General features: G+C 40.4%; 1 protein-coding gene across 1 annotated transcript in view; it reads left to right on the top strand.

Annotated features, from left to right (window-relative positions):
- CPQ (carboxypeptidase Q) overlaps positions 1 to 21,327 on the top strand; it is a 156,458-nt gene that overhangs the window by 95,907 nt on the left and 39,224 nt on the right. The window contains exons 5-6 of the mRNA XM_054817998.1: positions 2,082 to 2,193; positions 20,254 to 20,345. Of these exons, the coding sequence (XP_054673973.1) occupies positions 2,082 to 2,193; positions 20,254 to 20,345 (204 nt within the window). The remainder of the gene's footprint in view (positions 1 to 2,081; positions 2,194 to 20,253; positions 20,346 to 21,327) is intronic.

Here is a 21,327-nt window from a genome sequence, read left to right as displayed (position 1 = left end):
CGCGCGCGCGTGTGTGTGTGTGCTTAGTCCTCCCTTATAAGAAAACAAAAAAGAGCAAGGAGTACCGCCGTGAGCACTTCTTTTCTGCTCTCATTTCAGTAAGTTTCTACCTGCAAAGATGGCATGGCTTTTCTCAGATTATCTGGTTCCAAGCTATGTTGCTATTGTAGCGGAGGCCTGCCGCGGTGTAAGTACTCGTACTGCAGGGCAGTGTCCCTGGAAAACGTGCTGTTTGCAGTCGTTCAGGCCGCACCTGGGAGGATCATGACATTAAATTGCAGGAATACCTCCTGAGTAAATCTGAGGCTTTTCCAGAGGGGCCTGCTGTCCAAATTTAAGCGCTTTTGAAGGAAGGGAGGTTTTGGAATAAAGGCTGCAGCGTGTCAGTCTACTACCAAGAAAATCAATCTGTGCTGGAAAGCAAACGCGTGTTTAGTTAAGGCTGGGTAAGCAGAAAAGAGGGTTGAAACATCTGAGAAGGAAAGAGTAATCTGCTCTTCAGATTTTGAGCACAAGCTTTTCCAGCTTCTGGTTTTTATGATACACACTTCTATAAACATTTCATAGTGTATTTTCTAAATTTAAAGAGTTTTGGCACATTCTGATTGGACATATGGCAATGCAGTATATATGACTAGAAATTTGTCATGGCCCTTGTTTAATGAAAAGGGGCCTTTTAGTTGTGCCACCTGAGTTTGTATTTGCTGCACTCCATTGCCATGATCTGTGCATTATTTTTAATAATCAGTGAAAACTTACGAAGATTTCTCTCATGTGAAGGGGAAAATAGAGGTTTTCATGGTTAGGCCCCAAGTTAGTTCCCTGCAATGTTAACTGCACACTTGATAGCATAGGCTCTCACCCTCCAGGGGTGATAATAAAAACTCATTATGTTCTCATTATCAGTGCTAAAGTAGTTGTCCTGTGATGCATGAAAGCTGAGATGATATGCCAGGAGATTCTCATCCTTTAGGGTGAAGAAGGTGTCGGGAGGAATGAGTATTTTTCACCTTCTTCAGAGCCTACCAGGGAGCTGGAAGCATCCCTTCATATACGGCCAGTTCTGGGCAGGACACAGACATGCTCCAGGGTCTCCTTCAGTTTTTCCTCAGTGCTGAGTTGTCATAGGTTGGATGCTTCCACTTCCACCCTATCCCAAGGGCGCTCTTTACTGGTACCAGTTCTTCAAAGACTCCTGGGGCACTGCAGCGGCCCCCAGCTCTTGTTTTTGTCCTATTGCATCATTTTACCACACTGCCTGCTCAGCTCAGAGTTCTTGTCCCTCCGTGACCTCTCCATTGCAATCATAGACCCATCAGCCCTTCAACTTCAGGTCCAGTTAGGGAACTGTCTCACTTCTGGTATTGGTCTGATGCTGCTTGTCGACATTTGAAGAGTTCAGATCTGAAAGTGGGTGTTTCCGGAGATACAGATACTACTATACTCTACTGTAGCCACAAAACTTTCTTTGCAGAAAACCCATCTGGGACTTGCTACCATGTAGTTTTTAATTTAAAATATCCTTATGACTAATGGAACTATAAAATACCTTGTCATTGTTGTGGCACATAGGGGATCTGGTAATAAATTAGAGGTCCTCTGTGACAAGTACCATAGATCTATAATAAAACAACAACCTCTGTCTGGGAACACTTCAGTCGAAGTTCATATTTCTTCCTTATGCACCCAAAAATAGATTTAATCAAATTTCCTGCCTAAGGGCTTAAACAGCTGGAATATGAAAGAAATTTTCACTATTCTGCAATGTAGTAGTCCTCTATCTCTGGAAAGTATGAACATTGTTAATATATAAGACAAAACCTTTCATTTAAACTTTTCTCACAGCATATCTAGTTTGATTTAGGCAGTGGTTTGAAGCAGTAGGATGCATTTGGTCATCCCAGATTTATATTCAATGACTAGAGAACAGCGTTTTAGTTTTATTTGAAATGTTTCCTTCCTCATGTTCTAAACTAAAAAGCCAAATTTATGACAAAATCATTAAAATGCTTAAATGCTGATCTGACTTTTCTGATTCAGTGTTTGCATGTAGATATGTTTTCTCATAATTGTTTTTCCAGATTGTATTGGTCAGTGGACATCTGGACAGCTGGGACGTTGGGCAGGGAGCTATGGATGATGGTGGTGGAGCATTTATATCATGGGAAGCATTATCACTCATTAAGGATCTGGGTAAATATTTAATTTTAAAATATTTTTAATATATTACATTTCCAGGACATTTTGTATGCTGTCTAAACTGGATTTTCTATTTTACCCATTCCCCTGAGCACAAATATTCATACTTTGTATAAATATTTTGCAAGTTTGTCTGTTAGACTCCTTCTTTAATCACAGGGGTCATCCAAAAGCAACACATCAGTAGATGATCTAGAAAGTGCCTTGAGCCTGCATGGTCACCATCATCATAGAATGAAAGTTCAGTGTAAGATATACTATCTAGTTACCTTAGAAGGAAGTCACTCCTTTTCATTTTGTCTTAATGAGTTCCTCCCTACTAATGAAGATGAAGCTTCATGAGGTCACAGATAGCCTTCTGATATTCATAGAATCATAGAATGGTTTGAGTTGGAAGAGACCTTTAAGAGTCATCTAGTCCAACCCCTCTGCAATGAGCAGGGATATCTTCAACTAGATCAGGTTGCTCAGAGCTCTGTGCAACCTGACCTTGAATGTTTGCAGGGAGGGGGCATCTGCTGCTTCTCTGGGCAACCTGTGCCAGTGCCTCACCACCCTCATTGTAAAAAATCTCTTCCTTATATCTAGTCTAAATCTGCCCTCTTTTAGTTTAAAACCATTACCCCTTGTCCTATTGCAACAGGCCCTGCTGAAAAGTCGGTCCCCATCTTTCTTATAAGCCCCCTTTTAGGTACTGAAAGGCTGCAGTAAGGCCTCCCTGGAGCCTTCTCTTTTCCAGGCTGAACAACCCGAACTCTCTCAGCCTTTCCTCATAGGAGAGGTGCTCCAGACCTCTGATCATTTTTGTGGCCCTCCTCTGGACCTGCTCCAACAGCTCCATGTCTTTCCTGTACTGAGGACCCCAGAGCTGGATGCAGTACTCCAGGTGGGGTCTCATGGGAGCGGAGGAGAGGGGCAGAATCACCTCCTTCAATGATGCTTCTTTCAGTGCAGCCCGGGACATAGTTGGCTTTCTGGGCTGCGACTGCACTGTGTGGGCTCATGTCCAGTATTTCGTCCACCAGTACCCCCAAGTTCTTCTCTGCAGGGCTGTTCTCAATCCCTTTATCCCCCAGCCTGTATTGATACTGGGGGTTGTCCCAATTCATGTGCAGGACCTTGCACTTGGCCTTGTTGAACCTCATGAGGTTCACATGGGCCCACCTCTCAAGCCTGTCAAGGTCCATCTGGATGGCATCCCATCCTTCAAACATGTCAACTGCACCACTCAGCTTCGTGTTGTCTGCAAACTTGCTGAGAATGCATTCAATCCCACTGTCTATGCCATTGATGAAGATATTAAACAGTACTGGTCCCAGTACGGACCCCTGAGGGACACCACTCATGACTGATCTCCATCTGGACATTGAGCTGTTGACCGCTACCCTCTGGATGTGACCATCCAATCAATTCCTCATCCACTGAACAGTACACCCATCAAATCCATATCTCTCCAATTTAGAGAGAAGGATGTTGTGGGGGACCATGTCAAAGGCCTTACAGAATTCCAGCTAGATGACACCCGTAGCTCTTCCCTTGTCCACTGATGTAGTCACTCCATCACAGAAGGCCACCAGGTTGGTCAGGCAGGACTTGCCCTTGGTGAAGTCATGCTGGCTGTCTCAAATCACCTCCCGTTCCTCCATGTGCCTTAGCATAGCTTCTAGGAGGATCTGTTCCATGATCTTTCCAAGCACCGAAGTGAGGCTGACAGGTCAGTCATTATTCATATTTGGTCATACCCTTCTCTGTCTTTTAAGCAAACATTGTCATTCAACATGTTCCTAAATCTTTCACTGTCCTACAAGTTGCTTTTACAGCAGCAGCTACTCAGTTAATTTAATTCCCAACCCCTTACCTTGCTCTTGATAACTTCTCAAGACAATGTCATCTAAGTCTTTCTCAAAAGCATGTAAGTAGGACTGGATCCAGGCAATGGTCCTGCCTCTGCTCTTTTCCCTTTCATCTGCATGTAAAGATATTCAGCAAATATTATTCCAAATAATATTTGGAATTCACAGAAGTTCATATTTCCAATGTATGTATTTTGGTGGTTTTGTTTTTTCCGTGAATGTTCTTCCTAAACAAATTTATGTCCTGCCTGGACTTGTTCCACCAAATATTGATAGACACATCTATACCATCAAACTGGTGCATTCTCAGGTTTACGCTTGAAGGCTGAATTCCTGATTAGGCTGCTTTTATGCTGCTGTGTGCTTGAGCTCTGCTTTGGACTGTGACAGCTGATTTCCTTGGCAAAGGTAATCCAGGTCACAGGAAGCGCACGCTTGAGTCTCATCACTACAAGGATACACTTCTGTCGAATTTGGCTTAACCATGGTGACCTGTCAAATGCTGTGGGCTCATATGTCTCATCAAGCAACATTTGACACTGAGGCCTTGCGCACTGTAATATCCTGCTACAATAGGTTTGTGGGATGCAGAGCAACATAGTCTTGCCAGGGATCACTTCTTTGAATCATTCTTGGTAATCAGCAAGGTGACAAGGTGACCAGGTTCTGGAATTTGGTCTGTAGATCAGCTGGACTCTTCTGAAATGGGTATTCTAGCACACATGCTGTCAACCCTGGACTTGCTGGTCTCCCTCCTCCACAATTTCTGCTCAGCAGAAGTATGAGTCGAACTAAACCCCCATGCCGTCGATGCTAAATGTAGGTGAAGAAGGAGAGAATGAGGAAAAGGTAGCTTCTAGCCTGGATCTGTCTGTTCCAGTAGTGCTATGGATAAAATACCAGTGTGGACTTGCTCAGCCTACTGCCTCCTGGTTTGCATAGTCCCCCTGCGTGGGATCTGAAAGGCCAATTTCTTCTACTCATGGTCTTCATCATGTGGGTAGAAGTGGGCTGCAGACAGCATGTTATTGTAGAAGGGCATGGTCTACATATGCTTACATAGGGTGTGTTTGGTGGGAGAGATTCTCCGCAAGGTAAGATGAGATAGGGCTGGTGTATGTGCAAGAGGGAGCTGTGGTTGCACAGTCATCCACCTGTGTTCTCTAGACACCCAGCCTCTCAAAGTTTGCTCTCGTGTCCTGCTGTTCCCAGTCTGTCGTGGCCTAGTCTGATTTCTGGTCTCCAAAATGCAAGTTCCATGCATTTACTTACTGCTCGATCTCTAGGTTTTTTGCTGGTTTTACTTCCATGTGGGCTTTTGTCACTGTACCCCTCAAAACTAGTTCAAAACAAACTTCTTAGATTGTCAAGTTGACATCCAAGGATGCTTTTCGACCTTCATCAGATGGAATCTATTTTTCCTCATCGTTGCCTTTTTCCAGAACTGCAACCCGTGGTCAAGAGGAATGCACCACATATTCCTTAAAAACTAAAATCCTGCTGCTGCTCTTAGCTCTGGCGGAGTTTAGATAAACTAGCCTTCCCTGCTTCCGATCAGAAGGATTTGTGCACTTGAACAATCTCAGTGTTTCTTGAAGAGCTCTTTGTAGACAAGCTCTGTTACATGATTAGCTACTATCATACTTCAGTGGTGAACATCAAACATCCATGTGAATTCCTATTCCTTTATTTTGCATTATTTAAACCTCTTATCTCTCATTTTCCCAGCCTTGGAATGATTGGAATATCAGTCTGTGACCGAAAGCAAAATGTCTCTGTTTTAATTTTTGGTCTTTTAAAAGCAAACTAAAGAGAATTCTTTTACAGAAGAATCCAGGCCTACTCCTTCTTTTAGTGTTTTTAAATCTTTCTTTTATCATTCTTGGAAAATTGTCTATGCTCCCTCCCCCTTCAAGGAAAAAAAAAAATTATGCTTCTGTGTTTGTTGACTATTCCATTCAGAATAAACTGGTTTGTGTCTCTTAAGAGCAAGTTCATGGTGGCATTGTATAATTCTTATTATACACACTTGACTGAAATGCATCACTTTCTGCTTGTTCAAATATTTGATTTCCTCTGGTAGTAGCCTCTGTGTTTGCTGTACGACCTGTGGTGAAATGCTGTTTTCTCAGCTGGCAAATGCCGGAGCCTTTGCTGACGCTGTCTGTTCTGGCCAGCTGTGGCTCTTGTTATACCAGTGTTCTGCAGGAACGTAAGGCTGGGAGGGGACTTCTGGGTCATCACATCTAACCTGTAGATAACCATGGGGGATAAGGCTTTCATAAACTATCTTCCATAGCAGATTGGTTAATGCAGATTTTATATCTTATGATGCACACACAATCTAACAAAAAAGGACAGCAAAATAACAGATGTGCAGATTGTGTGAGAAACGAATTAATGAGTTTTATTTAAAATCAGTTCCATAGATTGGGATTTGAGTGAGCATTATATTTTGAATTGTGGAGACTTGGTTTAATATCCTCTTGGACCCTCATAAATTTACTCTCAGTCTAGTCCACCAAATACATTTGGCATGGGGGTAAGCCAACTCAACTGGTTTGTCTGTATGCACGTGTAGAATTTTTCTACTGTGTACTGGGAGTCTTAAAGCCATGGTGCATTGCATAGCCATAAAAACTGTGTCTGCATTTACCAGAGTATAACTGATCTTACAGCTGTGGTGATGTGATCTTAAAGCTGAAGCGAGCATTATGAAATATGAATTCTAGAACATGAAGTTTGTATTGTGCAGTGAGAAATACTGCCACGACTTCTGCCATGGTCCATTGGTTCCGTGAAAGCAAGATATTACTTCGCTATTTAAGCCGTTTTTTTTCAGTGACGATCTAATAGCACTTCATCATGATATCACTGTGACCCTGAAACGTGGCTGGTGGACACAAGTTGTGCCTGTTAATTAGGACTTTGATAATTCCATGTAGTACTTGAGGAATGATTATAGTTTAAATACCATTCCATACTTTCAACATAACCTCCTCCCCAAACCATTTAATACCTATTGGCTTAGGACCAAATATGTGAAATTAATTGAAAAATCATTAAAATTATAGTTTAAGATGGTAATATTTTATTTTAAGCAGTGCAGTTTGTTTTCTTGCCTCAAGTAAAATTTTTAACAGTTTTTGCTTTTATTTCTAAGTAAATCGATTACTTAATCTGTTAGCATTTATATTTCCTGAATTTTCAGTGTTAGCTTTTATTTTTTTAATTGAGCTGGCAGTTTGAGTACCATATCGATATCTTTTTTTATTCTTTCTAGTGGGTTTTTTTTAGATTTTCAGACACCATAACACTTACATGTTCCCTATAAGGACACGTAACAGTCAAATAATCTGAATTAGTTTTACAGTCTTCAACACGTCAAACTTTTGGTAGGATTTTTTTTTTCCATTTCACTTTTTGACTTCACATGGATGTTGTTTCTTTTTGAGAGAAAGAGAACTACATGAAGGCCAGACTGAACTGAAATAATTTTGTATTATATTACCAGAGAGCAGAATAGAAAGATTTAATTCATATAGAATCCCATGTATGCATTTCAAAGGAGTAGCACCTTAAAAACATAGGGCCAGGTTGTGAAGTACTGTAGATTTTGAATACTGGTTAGAGCTGTTACAATTCAGTTAGGCCTGGAAAGTAGAAGAGCTAAAAAGCGGGAAGTTTCAAGTTTATCTGAATACTTTGCTTCTAACATCTGTAATGTGTCCCTGCCCATCTTCCACATGGGGTGACGGGAAGGGGGCACTTGCTGCAGGTGCCGTTCCCTCTCCGCCTTCTCCTAGGAGGAAGCACAGGCAGCAAATTCAGAACAAATGGCAGCTTTTAGATGGTTACATTTCAGCAAGGTGACTGTTCCACAGCCACCCTGCGCAGAAAACATCTCTTCTGTGTGGCTGAAGCTTCGCTCTTGAAACGTCCCCGTCAGCAACCTACAGTTAAAGGTCAGCACTGGCCTGTGCACCTGTTGATAGCAGCAGTGGTCACAGATATCTCCGGACCGGAGTAAGCAGAAGTGTTTTCCCGTATCAGCTTCTCCATATCAACTATACTCTTACAGTAGCTTGCTTTGCCAGTGCTAATCTCAGAAAAATTCACCAACTAGTGTCCATATTGATCAATGTTATCCAAAGGAGTCTTTTCTCTCAGTTAAAGCTGAAGTTTAACGAAGCACAAAGGAAAGAAAAACAGTTGTGTGGGTTTTTTTCCTGGAACCTTGAAACTTATATACGCTGCTGATTGGCAAGATCTCTGGTGAGCTGCTTCATGGCTTATGTGCTTAAAAACCCAAGAACTGAAGTGTTTCCACAGAAGTTGTTTATGTGAAGAAAGATGAAAGTTTTGGCCAGTTATTGCTTTTAATCTTTTTTTCTGGGAATAAAGATGTCTTTAGAGGCACTGAGGCAGTTCGTGAGCTGGTCTGAACTGGTAAACTCCCCTTCCTTCAGTGAAGCCGGGGCTGTTGTGATTAGCTGAGGATTTCTGATGCTTAAGAAATTACCCTTCACAACTGCATGCAGGGTGTCCGAGGCAGAAAGCTTGTGCAATGTGCAGTTTGCCTGCAGCTGTGTCTGGCAGCTGCCGCCATCCCCAGCCCTCCCCAGTTTTTAACCTTTTGATCAATTTTAACCAGATTTGATAAAGGCATGGAAATATTTAGAATATGATGTGTTCTTTGCTAATGAGTGATTTAGGAGAGATGGGTGAGTGCGTTTATGTCCCAGCTGAGGGAGAGACAGGAAGAAACTCTGCTTTTATCCTTTCCCTGGGATGATGAAGACCTGGTTAACCAGCACACGTATAGCTTTGAACTAAGCACCAGAGCCTCTACCTGCAAACTCTGTGCAGTAAGCAGCAAATATTGCTACAGTAGTAGTGAAGGTGTTTGGGGTGATTTAGAGAAGATGGGAAGGCACTGGGGGTGTTTTAGGGAGGAAGGGCTGAGGAGTTCCCGTCTTTAAGCCAAGGGAATCCAAGAGGAGTTCGATGAGCTGTGATGCGGTGTGGGGGCATTTGGAAGCTGTAGGAGAAACAGCAAATTGGGGTTTTCTAGTTTTGCAGAAGAACAGCTGTGTTGCTAATTACAGTCTAGAAACCTGAAACCCAACTTGTTTTCAGGTTGCATTTATAATTCTCCAATTTTATGTTTGTTGGTTTGTGTGCAAAATAGATGTGTCTGGAGATGGCTAATGCCATTTGCCTCAGTATTTTCATGTTAGTCTGGTTAATGCTCTGGTGTCATTTGAAATACAGTTTCTCTTGTCCCAATGCCACATGAGGCCACCACAAAAGAAGCTGCCTTTCCAGGTGAGATAAAAGACTAGTTAAGCAGCTACTCATAAAACATCACCATAAATTTACCCTAAATTTATTGTGATGCCATATTTTGTTGGCTATACAGGTTGGACAAACAGCCTGCAGGACTCAATCCTGCTCTGGATGTTGGTTGCCAGTTTCTGTGAAGTAGGTATTTGTGTTCCTCTCCCACCACTTCAAGCCTCCTGCTGCCACCGTGCCAGTCTTGCTCAGGACTAATACTTGTGTACGATGTATTTGAGCAAGAAGCAGGTAGTATGTATCCAATGATTTTTAGCTTTAGCCAGTGCTGCCTCTTTGCTCCTAATCCAGCTGTGTTCCTGCATCGCTTGTCCAAGGGGCATTTCCCAGCCGAGGCCAGAGGCACTCTGCCCTGCTCTGGCCCCGGGGAGCACCCTGCCACAGCCACCTCGTGCTCCAGAGCTAGAAACATGCGACTTTTATCCTTAAAGGGAGCTTGAAGGAACTGAATAACAACAATGACAGAGAAAGGTCTTTAGAAGGTGATAGTATGGCAGCATCAGCTTTCCAAGCATAGTATTTTATGCCTCCTAACTGCAGTAGAGAGCCCACTGGAGTTAGAGATGCAGTCGATTTTGATGGATGAATTTCACTGCTTTCTTCTGAAAAACTTCAGACATGATAACTGTTGTGTCTCTTTTTAATTAAAACAGCTGGGGCCAATTTTTTTTTCCTGTTGAGAAGAGAAGCTGACAGGGTCTGCTACTTGACACAATAGTCTAGTTTATTTTCAGAGTCTCATCTCTGCTAGCACAGGAGGAATCAAATAGTCAACAGGTCCTTTGTTCACTTCCCAGGTTTCTTTCAGCAACATTTACCCACAAGCTCTCTCTGCTTGTTCAGAAATGCCTTTCTCTGGCTGTGTTTGGGTCTCGCTTGCTCCATCACTAGTCAACTCTTGGTGCCCTGCCAAGCTCAGAAGTGCACACATGTCCACCAGGTACTGCCCAGTCTGTGTGTTTATGGGGTACATCTTCGTAAGAAGCCCAATGGTTGCGCTGTGAGTTTGCCAAATCACAAACGTACCCTCTTTCCCTTCAATTGCTTGAACCGCAGCAGTGTAAGGTGTTGCCAGTTACTCCTATCTGAACTCCTTACGTTGAAGTAGTTGGTATAGACTTCAGGAAAGGCTGCACTCCAAAGACTACTGTAGTGATGGATTGTGGTACAGAGTAAATGTTTTCCTGCTTTTGCTGTTGTTTCATGCACTGAGCTCATGTTCAGTCATGTCTGCATGCCACATCAGACCAGGAAGTCTCCTGCTCGGACTGTGCCTCCAAGTGCTTCTGGGAATACTGGTTCTTCCATGTAAAAAAATATTTGCTATGGGGAGCTGCCAGAGCCAGCGAATACCAGGAGTCAAGTAGATGAACAGGGCACATATTCCTCTTCTGCACCCAGGGCAGGATGCCTGATGCCATTGCTGCTAGAGCAGCCTGATGAAGGAAGGGTGATTGTTGACAAAGTCTAATCCCAACCATCACACCTTTTACATGGTTTTCCTACATTCCTAGACGATGATCTACATGTGCATGAGAAGGGGAGAAATGTATGGTGATAGGTGCTATGCGTACTTCCTCCTCTTTGCCAGCGTTATAGGGAAATGGAATCTCATGAGTCAACTTTCCTATAGAAGTAGACATGGATCTAGTACAACCAAATCTGTTTCGTAGGATGAAGGCACAGAAAACTACAGAAATGTTTTAAAACAATGCACATAAGAATTTTAAGGTACTACCTGAATTACATTTTATGTAATAGACAGTTCTTTTCCCCTTAAAACTTATTTAAAATTGAAACTGTGACTCTCATCTGAATTATACCCATGATTAATGTGACTGGAAAATCGTAGAACAGATTTTTATGCAGTTCACTGTAGTCTTTGTATGAAGTTAAATTTCTGGAGTCCAAATTCACTGGCTAATATATGAGGACTAAAGATATGTTTTATTAAAAAAGTGTTCACTGGAGTCATTCCTTTTCTGCTAGTTTAATTGAAGTCATATAACTGCAATTTTAACCTACTTGCCAAAAATTTTGTTAAATGTTTTTCTGAATTTCCTATAGCTGTGGTGGCATAGTTGTTTGCTGTCTAGGAGATATGTTGTGGAACATGATTAAATGACTGCTTTTACTGTAGGTTTGGGGTTTTTTTTAAATTAAGTATGCCTGATATTAACTCCTTGTTCTTACATTCTTTCCACTTCTCCACAGTTGCGTATTTTATTCTGACCTTCACCTTTTACAAGGATCTATTAAATCTACTTGGTATGAAATATCTGTGTATGCTGTTACACTACAACTGCGTTTATTCCTTCATTTCAACATTTGGTTTAATGCATATTTGTCAAATACTTAAATCTTCAATTTCCGTACTGGTTTGGCATAGCAGACATACAAAGTTGTTAATCTGGCAGTAAATTTAGGCATTCATACCCATGTTGCCTTTTGTCCTGTGGACTGCAGCTTCTCTGCAAGCCTTAATTTACCCAGGAAATTCAAGATAAAAAGTGTGCTTTGTTTATCTATAACAATCTTAAGAACCTGGTGACAGGGGCTATTGTGTTTTGTTTTGTTTTTTTTTTAATTTGTTATGCAGCTGACATGGTGAAATGCTGAAATTCTTTGCAGATGAAATCAGGGGCATTTAGTCCTTACTGTTAGTTTTTTTAAAGGTATATCTTTTCAATATGAGGAGAGAAGTGTGGCTGGTGCATTTTCTGACTCATCAGCTCTGAGGACAGCCTAAGAAATTTGGGGTTTTTACGATCCAAAGAGCAGCGCAGCAGAGGCAGAAGGCAGAAGCACCACTCAGGAAGGTCAAATCATGGTTCATGCTGATGATAGCAAAGTGCAGGACCCTGCGTTGCCTTTTCTGCTCCACAATTTGATGAGATCTCCAAATACTTTTAGGGAGGGAGGTTTTCCTAGAGAGGAATACGATGCATTTCGAAGGTGGGCAGTGTCCTCTTCCTTTTGTGGGACTTGGAGAACATGGCAACAGGATCAGAGCGGGGCAGGGGGTGGAGGAGCACTCTGCTGACTGGGGCCTTTGCTGTTTTACACAGGCAAGCGGCGGGTTTCCTTTTCTCTTTTTTGTAGATGTATTGTATTGACTTCACGACCCTACACAAACCTGTTCTTTGTTTAAAACCCCACGCGCAGAAGAGCACGTTTGTCAGCACTTCTCATCTGAGCTGTCCCTGAGCGGTGCTTCTGGGTGGCAAGGAGGTGGCCCCCAGAGAAACCTTCGCTCTGGCAGCGTTCCTGCCTGGCTTGATTGCAGCCCATCACGCCGGGCTCTGGGCTTGGTTTCCTCTCCCCCATCTCCCCAGTCAAAAGGCGTAATCCCTGTTATTTTTAGTTACTAGACTTGCAAATCATTCACAGCTTTCCCCTCCAGTCTTGTGTACCCAGCTCCTTCCTTGACATTTCCTCTCGGATATTCCATCACTTTCTTAAAATAAATCTACCTTTCTTAAAATAAATCTGCCTAAAAACTCTCACGTTTCCCACCTCCACTCTTCTGTAAATCTTCCCTTCCCATTCTGTCATAAACTCATCAGCCTCCCTAAAAACAGGAATAAAAAATTGCTTCTCCTGGAGACCTCATTTCTCTTTACTCCAGACCTTCAAGACTCAGAGGTTTATCGCTTCCCAGTGCTATCCTGTGCAAGCACTTCATCCTCAGTGCTGCAGACAGAACCCCTACCAACGGAGAAAAATCAAGCAGATTGCATGGCATTAGACTATTTTAAGAAGAAGACAAAGGCAGTTTCCCAAGCAAAAAGCTCTTTCCCATGTCTAATTTGAGCCTCACTAGAGAATTAGAAATATATATCATAGTCAGGGTTTAAGTAATACTGAAAGGTTTTTTTGGGTTGTGCTTTGCCTTACTTTTGAAGCTTATAACTTTAATAGCCTTAGATTTTCTCTATTAAATCATTATTTTTCACTCAAATATAAAACATTTCTTCTTAAATAAATGTCTAACTAGACAGACACTTTTCTGTACAAATAGTGAGATTAGTTGTCTGAATCATAGAGGGTTTCATTTCTAATAATAACATGAAAGCCAAAATCCTGCTGGTTTAGAATGGAGGCTTCATATGCAGAGGAAAAAGTCTGGACATCCTCGATTAATTGCATTATTAATGTCATCCTATAAATTCCAGTTTATTGCTATATGTATAATCTTTGAAATGAGCCAGAGAAACTGGATGCTAGGGGTAAGAGCTTTTTCTCTAAAACAGTGCTTGCTGATGCCACAGAATACATAAATTAGGTAATAATGTCTAAAATACTTGGGAATATTTAAATCTTCCTGTCTTCCATTTCAAAAGCTATCAAAACCTTGTCAGAAAAGCAATATAATTGCGTACAAAATGTTTGGAATTTATGCATCCTCACTTTATTGAGACCTTAGCTTATTTGGACCTCTAGCAGAGGCCAAAACTGCAGAGTAAGTATGTGGAAATACTATGGAAAAGAAGATTGTAACACCAAAAGTCTGTCCAGTCTATTAGACAAAAAGAAAAATGGCTTAAAAAGTTATTGTGAACTTATTTGATAGTTCACTTGAGGTCTAGACCAGAATAGAGAATATTATAACTAAAAATATCAGTGATGTAAAAATTAGGCAGTGTAATGAGAATGCAATGAGACCTAAAATATGTAACTTGTCGTGAAGCCCAGCAGTTTAATTAAACCAGTAAATAATGCATTTGCTGAGATTCTGGAAATTTCAGAAAATCTCCTGTTTCCCAGTCTGTTAAGGAATGAAACTGTTTCCACTTTAGCAGATTGAATCTAAAAGAAAATGAAAAAAACCCCTCTGAATATTTGGCCAGTTAAAAAAAAAAACCAACAAAACAGAGCCTTGCTAGTTTGGAGAGGATTTTAATGATGCATGAAGGGACTGTTAGGGTGTTGTATGCAAACCAGAGCAATTAAGAATGACTATTGATACAGCTAATTTGACCCTAAAATATGCACCAGAAATTGGGGGGGGAGGGGGGGGGTTTGCAGAAGGCTGCTAGTAGGGTCACAAGAGACTTGGGAAATTTCCATGAAAACTGCAACAAAGAAGACACAGCAGGAGAGAGGATGGGGAGAACAGGAGGCATAGGATGGAGGAAACTCAAAGACTGAGACACAGTTTCGTAAGACACAGTTTTCAGACAAGCCCAGTTGATACTGCAATAAATCAAAAGGGATGAGGACAAGCTAGTAATACAGAAAAGTGTAAAAGTGCCTCATTAAGAAGGATAGTAGTCGTGTGTTTAAGTTTGTTGATGCTGTGTGTGTTCCAACTTCAAACTTTAAACCTGCAGCTTGTCATCGAAGGAATCCTGTAAAACCAGAATGCCATCATGTGAACAAGCCATGGGTGACTGGTGTACTAGGTGGTATCAGGGCCCTCTTCAAATTGTTCATGGGATAATTTCTAATATAAATTTGTGGCACCGAGTGTTAAGTGAGACCATCAATGTTTTGTAGTATACCTGGGAGGAAATAAATAGCGTCCAGCTAAAACGTTCACCTCCGAAAAGCAGTGGGTGGGACATGGACAATAATCTGCTGCTGTTAAAAGCACAGAGTTTGAGCTTGGTAAGGTCATTGTCTTGCTTGAGTAATTTCAGCTGGTACGAAGCACATTACACAAGTGGAATTTCCCTATTGTAACGTAGCTGAAGGAAGGGAAGTGTTCCACATTATTGGTACTCCATCAGGGGCTTAACAGAGATGTTATTAAATATACTGTTTCATTCTCGTTTACAGAAAACTATGCTGATACTTGAAATGGACTGATACTTGAAAAGACTTCTTGTCGTCTTTAGCAAAATGTGGAGTACTGGTGTTATTTTTATTTTATGCTGTGGCAGAGGTTTTAGAATTGCAGGCATTTTATGAGAAGTGCTTTTATGATAGAAATATCCTAACTTATGTCACACAGTAAATCCCCTATGTCTAATCAACCGCAGACCTGAAAAAGGTAGGGAGTCCATTAGGAATTTGATGATTGTCAGCAGCGTCATCGTGTATCTTAATACTCTTGTATAAATACGCTTGTAAAGAAATTTCAGGCCACAGGGTAATAATGCAGAAAAATGTGTAGCTCATGATGTTAAACACAGCAGTGGACAAGACTTGAGGATGATATACCTCTTATGTACCTCTCCCTAGCAGCTCCTGAAGCAAATACGTCGGTGGCTTAGGCAGCATTAGAGTAAGGGATCCGGTTGTGCAATTTCTTCTACTTTGATGCTCAGTTCAAGGCTTTGCTGGGCCATTTACGCAGGGTCATGGGAGGGTGAAGCTGGCAAAGCTGTAAGAAACCTCATAGTCTTTACAGTTTCAGAGCACATGGTGGGGGGCTACAGTAATTTTCATTTTTATTGGATACAGATGAGCTTCAGCCCCATCTTTGTACTGCTAAGGAGCTTCTCTCTTCAGCCGATGCAACTTCTTACAAATGTTCTTCAAAATCAGGAGGGTTGGGAAACAAATGCAGCTTTCAGACTGAAGAAATAGAAAGACTTTCGAAATTAAACTCAAGAAGATAGTATTTTACCACTATAAATGCAAGTAAAAATACTTTACCTGTTAATCTACTCACATCCATTTGCAGTTTGCTTATATGCCTCATGTAAGCTGAGCAGCTATTTGATTTGCTTGTGGGTGATCCCAGTGCCTTGGCTTGCAGGGGAAAAAAAATCCTTTTTCACAAAGGTGGAATGCTTTTTATATTTTCAAGAGTTGATCGGTCTCATAATAACATGATGACTTCTCGTGAAGAAGTCTAATTAGCCATTATGTACTGTCTTCTTAGAAAATTCTGTATCTTTGTACTTAATCCTCTCCATCAGTAAGGATTTATGTTTATAAAGTGGGAAAATATTTACTGAAGGAAATTTAGTATTAACACTACTGATCTCTATTTTGATTAAAAAAAGACACAATTCCATTTCTCCCTCCTGGCTTATGCGGTATCTTGAGGGTGAAACAAGATGAGCATAAGTTGTCTGCGCTTGTACCGAACCATACATTTCAGTCTCACTGTGTGGGAATGTCTCAATTCTATCAAGCATGAGCAAGATAGGTAGGACATACAACTCAGGTCTTGTATAACGTCCTGGTAAGAATCTTATCACAGGGAGATCATCTATGTCTAAGAATATGTGTGGATTTAATAAACACTGTCACATCTAGAAATATCCATTTTAGATTTAAAATGAATGCAAAATGTGGATATATACATATATATGTGTGTGTGTAATACCTCCACGTTACTTGTTGACAATTATCTTTTATGTAAGTTTTGAAAGAGAAGCAAAATACATCATTGTTGTTGAGGTTGGAGTCAAACTGATTAGTTAATAAAGCTTAGTTACAAATCTTTTTTTCTCAAGCATTTGGTATTTTGGCTAATCTAGGCTTGTTGCTGACATCTGCAAGTGTGAGCACTCTATGATGGTTTAAAAGAAACAGAAAATAGAGCCAATAAGAGCTGCATCTTAGTATGACTGAAGTGTTTGCGGTACCCAAGGACATGAAAGGGCTAGCAGCCACTCCAGCGCAGAGTCGCTATAATGCAGCAAGTGTCCTGGTGTACTTACTACACACATTTCCTTAGTCATAGGTTGACCATATTGATGTTTTTATTTCATCCTTTAACTTAGGAGCCCTGGTGCCCTACAGTATTTTTTATGCATGGGATAGACCATAAGAATACAGATGTTGATTGGTAAAATGCACCTTTGTGGTAAACTATGACTATGTTCCCCAGTTAAGGGTGAGGTAGAAAGGAAAAAAAGCTACTTCATTTTTCTAAAACATTGGAGATTTGCAAATTAATCTATAGCTGGAGGAGGATCTATAGTTGGTTTTGGTTTTGGTTTAGTTATTTGAGCTTAGAAAGAACAATTTATTTGAGTACCAGCTATCACCTTTTCAATGTTCTCCTCCTGTAAACCCCGGCCATTTTCTTTATTGGGATGCAGCAGTAGGATGGGAACTGGGATTGCAGTGGTTTTGAGCAGGTGCTGAGCTCTGCAACTTTCATTTGAGTCAGTGTCAGATCCAAGTGACCCAGGGAGGACATGGTAGGATCCCTGCACCAGTGCATCAGTGAATGCAGTTATAATCTGCTGCACTTCGCCAAAATGGTCTATTTAAATGTTCTGGGTAACTTTACAATGTTTTTTTCTTCTGATAGCCTCTTTTTTTTTTTTTAGACTATGTAATATGTAATTAATATAGATTAAAAGGAAAGAGGCACTATTTTATTTGTGAAGCAGTTTTTCTTCATTTTAAAATTTGCTACCTACCCCTCTACATGGTACACCCATCACTGAACATAGTTTTCTAGTCCAAGTGCTATTCTATCGTGCCTTTTCAGTACATATTTGGGCTCTGATCTGCAAGACTTCTGATTTCATGGAGATGATACCTTGCTTAGGAACCAGTTGTTTTTAAGCAGCAAGCCAAAATAGTTAAACTTCATTAAAAAAACAAAAACAAAACCAAAAACTTAAATACAGTACTTCATATTTTTTAATAAAAACATGCATTGAGAATATTCTCAGCAATTTTACTTGTGAATATTGGATTTGTTTGATGTTCTTTGGTCAGAATAGCTGTGTTATTAAAAATAACAGGTAGATAAATACTTATCGCTTTCAGATTAAGATAATGAGGAAATTAAATTTTCCTCTCTAGACTTTGTTTTGTATTTAAAGTAACTGCCTCCATAGCTTTTTTTTTTTTTTAACTTGCCCATTTAATTTCAGTAGAACACACAGGTGAATCTGCTGACAGAAATCAGTGAGATTGAAGACCCGATACACCGCCTCCGAGACTGGAAAGACTGAAGCTCAGCAGGACTTTTTTCTTTCCCCAGCTTTAATGGACACATGCAATGGTGTGCTAGGAGGTGGCCATAAGAATCTCAAACTTCTTCCCCACAAGTGAGCTGAGACCTTCTCAAGCTCGTGCAGAGCAGGAGAGATCAGCCAGGGTTACAGCCCTTCGGAGCCGAACGTGACGTCCCTGATCACTAACGCAACAGTGGCAGACCAAAGAGTCTTGGTTTTTGCCTGGGAGGAGGCAGGAGATGCTGCTCCCCTACCACAGTTACTTTCACAGCCTTGGTGTGGTGGGCTGGAGACTGGGCTGCAGTGCTTTGTATTTTGTGATAGGACACACACACCTCTATTCGCCACTTAAACTGCAGTGCCATTGGGACCATGCTGCAGGACTGGCCGCTCTGTGCTTTATCACCAGCACCTTTTCTTCTTTACAGCCACCTCTTCTAACCAAGCCGCTGGCACCTTTGTGGTTATTTTGGGTCTAAAATCTTTCTAACTTCAACCCAGTCACTGTTTTATTATCTTAATTTTACCTCACTGGCCAGCTGGCTGATTTGAAAAACGAAGGAGGATAATCCTGTACTGTCATGATTGAGGAGAAGAGCAGGGAATCTACTGGGATGTGTGTGGGGGGGTTGTCTTTGAAATAATGAGGTTTTTACAACCTTTCTGTTTTCAATCAGCAGATCAACATTTAGAAAATACACCTTTAAATGACTTGTTTGCATTTCCTTCATTATAAAATACTGGGAAATCCAAGGTGTTTTCTTCAGATTTTGAGTATTCCTTATATGCTCTGCCTGCAGTTATGAGGATTGCTAGCATGTAGTTTCAAGAAAGAAATCTTCAGTTGGTTTTCATTGTGTCGAGAGAAAAAAAATAATGAAGGTCAAGTCTGTTTGTAAACTTCATCCATTTCAGCTAGGAAATAAGTTTTGACAGTGATACTGATATTATTTCTCCTCAGCACAGAAGTGTGTGTGGTAATTTATGCTTTATCACTTGTGATAGTCTCCTCACTGGGTTTTCTCTTTTTTTTTTTGTTTGCAATAGTTTTGGGGGCTCTATTTTTGCTCAAACATAATTAGCATTACACTGTACAGAGAACACTATTCTTGGTCTGTTTGTTCTTTCATGCTTTCAGGTTTGATGTCTCGAATGTATTCGTTTATGAATAGAATCAATCAAATAAATAAAGGGCAACAACTTCTATCTGTTCAGATCTGCCGTGGCAGAGACAGTTTCAAAATTTATCAGGGAACCTATCTTTCTTACTGAGCTACAATAGCAAAATAGAAAATGGTCTTGTGTTTGCCTTGTTTTAAAAAGCCATGCATACATCGAGCAGCTGATTGCATTTCAGATTCCAAAGTACAGATTGTTGCTTTTTACTTCTCTGATAAAAAGCAAAATAATATTGCAGAGCCCCTCAGTTCTTGAAAGGGGTAAACATTTCTCATAAAAATCCAGCAGCTCATTTTGAATTAATTGTAAATTAATGTAAATGTAAATTAACCATGACAAAGCAATGGTAATTCTCATGAAAATTTGATTTGGATCTGCTGAAAGCAGACGTGCATTACTTACTGCAGACTACCACAATGACAGCAGCATATGTCTCACAAATCTATCAAGGTAGTTATTTTATGTTACGGTTTTCAGACACATAAATTATGTCCCTGAAATTTGCTTCTCTTCTGCTAATGCAGCAAAAGCAACTGGTAGCAGCACCACAGCAGCCCACTACTTCCTCGCGTGGGCTCTCTCTCCGCACCCCACTCCTTCCCCCCAAACAAACAAAAAGTACGCTCAACAACAAAACCCACGCTTGAAATCAGTTGTGTTTGGTGAACGTAGAGATGACTGAATGGAAACCCAGGCTTTTCATCCACTGGAGGGTGGAGACCAATGCAAAAAATGCTCAAATATATGGATATTTAGCCCTAAAAACCACATTTAAAATTATGTTTTAGGACTTCGCCCAAAAAGGACTCTGCGCTTGGTGCTATGGACGGCAGAAGAACAAGGAGGAATAGGTGCCGAGCAATACTATCAGTTGCACAAGGTAAATGATGTCTTCAGATGATTTGTGTGACAGCACTTTTCTCCGTAGTCTTGTGACTTGCATATAATATTTGACAAAAGATTCAGCTTAATATCTAACTGAAAAAAAGTTATTCCAGTTCTGCCTGAAAGTATATTTTCTGGTTTTAATCATAAATGTAAGCTTTGTTTTACATTTAACAGAAAGTAATGCGACCACACATATACGTGTTCCGCTTGACCTAAGATATTCTGTCACAAAACTATTCTGAAACAGATATTTCATGATGATATCTGCCATAGATTTCAAACATAGCTAACTTTCTGAGAACAAATGACAAATGGTCCCCATATGTTGGCAATATAAATAAATTTTGTTTGCCTTATATATTTCTGCTTCATTGCATTTTCCCATAATATTTTACAATGTAAAACATAAAATAATACAAAGAAAAATCTTTACTGTCTTATCTTAATAGCATGTAATCTAAAATACTCTCTGCCAATTATTAGTTTTATGGGATCTGGAACATTTTAAATGGTTGATTTCTGATGATGCAAGCAGCACACAAACTCTGTGACTGGTTATCACGATAAAAATATTGTGTATTGTCACATCTGTCTCCCCTGCCAACAACTGCCTTTTCAAAGGACATCATGACATAAAGGACAGTTGCATAAAACTATTTTGGAATATGTGTGTGGTTTTTTCCGAGAAAAATTATGCTAAAGTATAATTATCTGTATAATTATGCTAAAGTAGTTATCTTTTGTTCTTTTCCCTGATTTAGTAGTGTTTCTCTCAGCAATAGTTAATATATCCAAGGCAGAGACAAGATGAATGCAAATGTTCAATAGTATGAAAGCAAACTTACAAGCAATTCCTATGTATCTTTTTAATGATAAACAACCTATAAGAACAAATAAATGGAAGTTCACTTTGAATTAAATTCATTGTGATGAGCAAAACTAAATCAATTTGCATCTGCAATAGAGTTATCAGA

Source organism: Grus americana, chromosome 2 (assembly GCF_028858705.1).
Source record: "Grus americana isolate bGruAme1 chromosome 2, bGruAme1.mat, whole genome shotgun sequence".
Classification (NCBI taxonomy): domain Eukaryota; kingdom Metazoa; phylum Chordata; class Aves; order Gruiformes; family Gruidae; genus Grus; species Grus americana.
The sequence above is the reverse complement of the archived record's forward strand: the minus strand, read 5'-3'. Positions and strand labels throughout refer to the sequence as shown.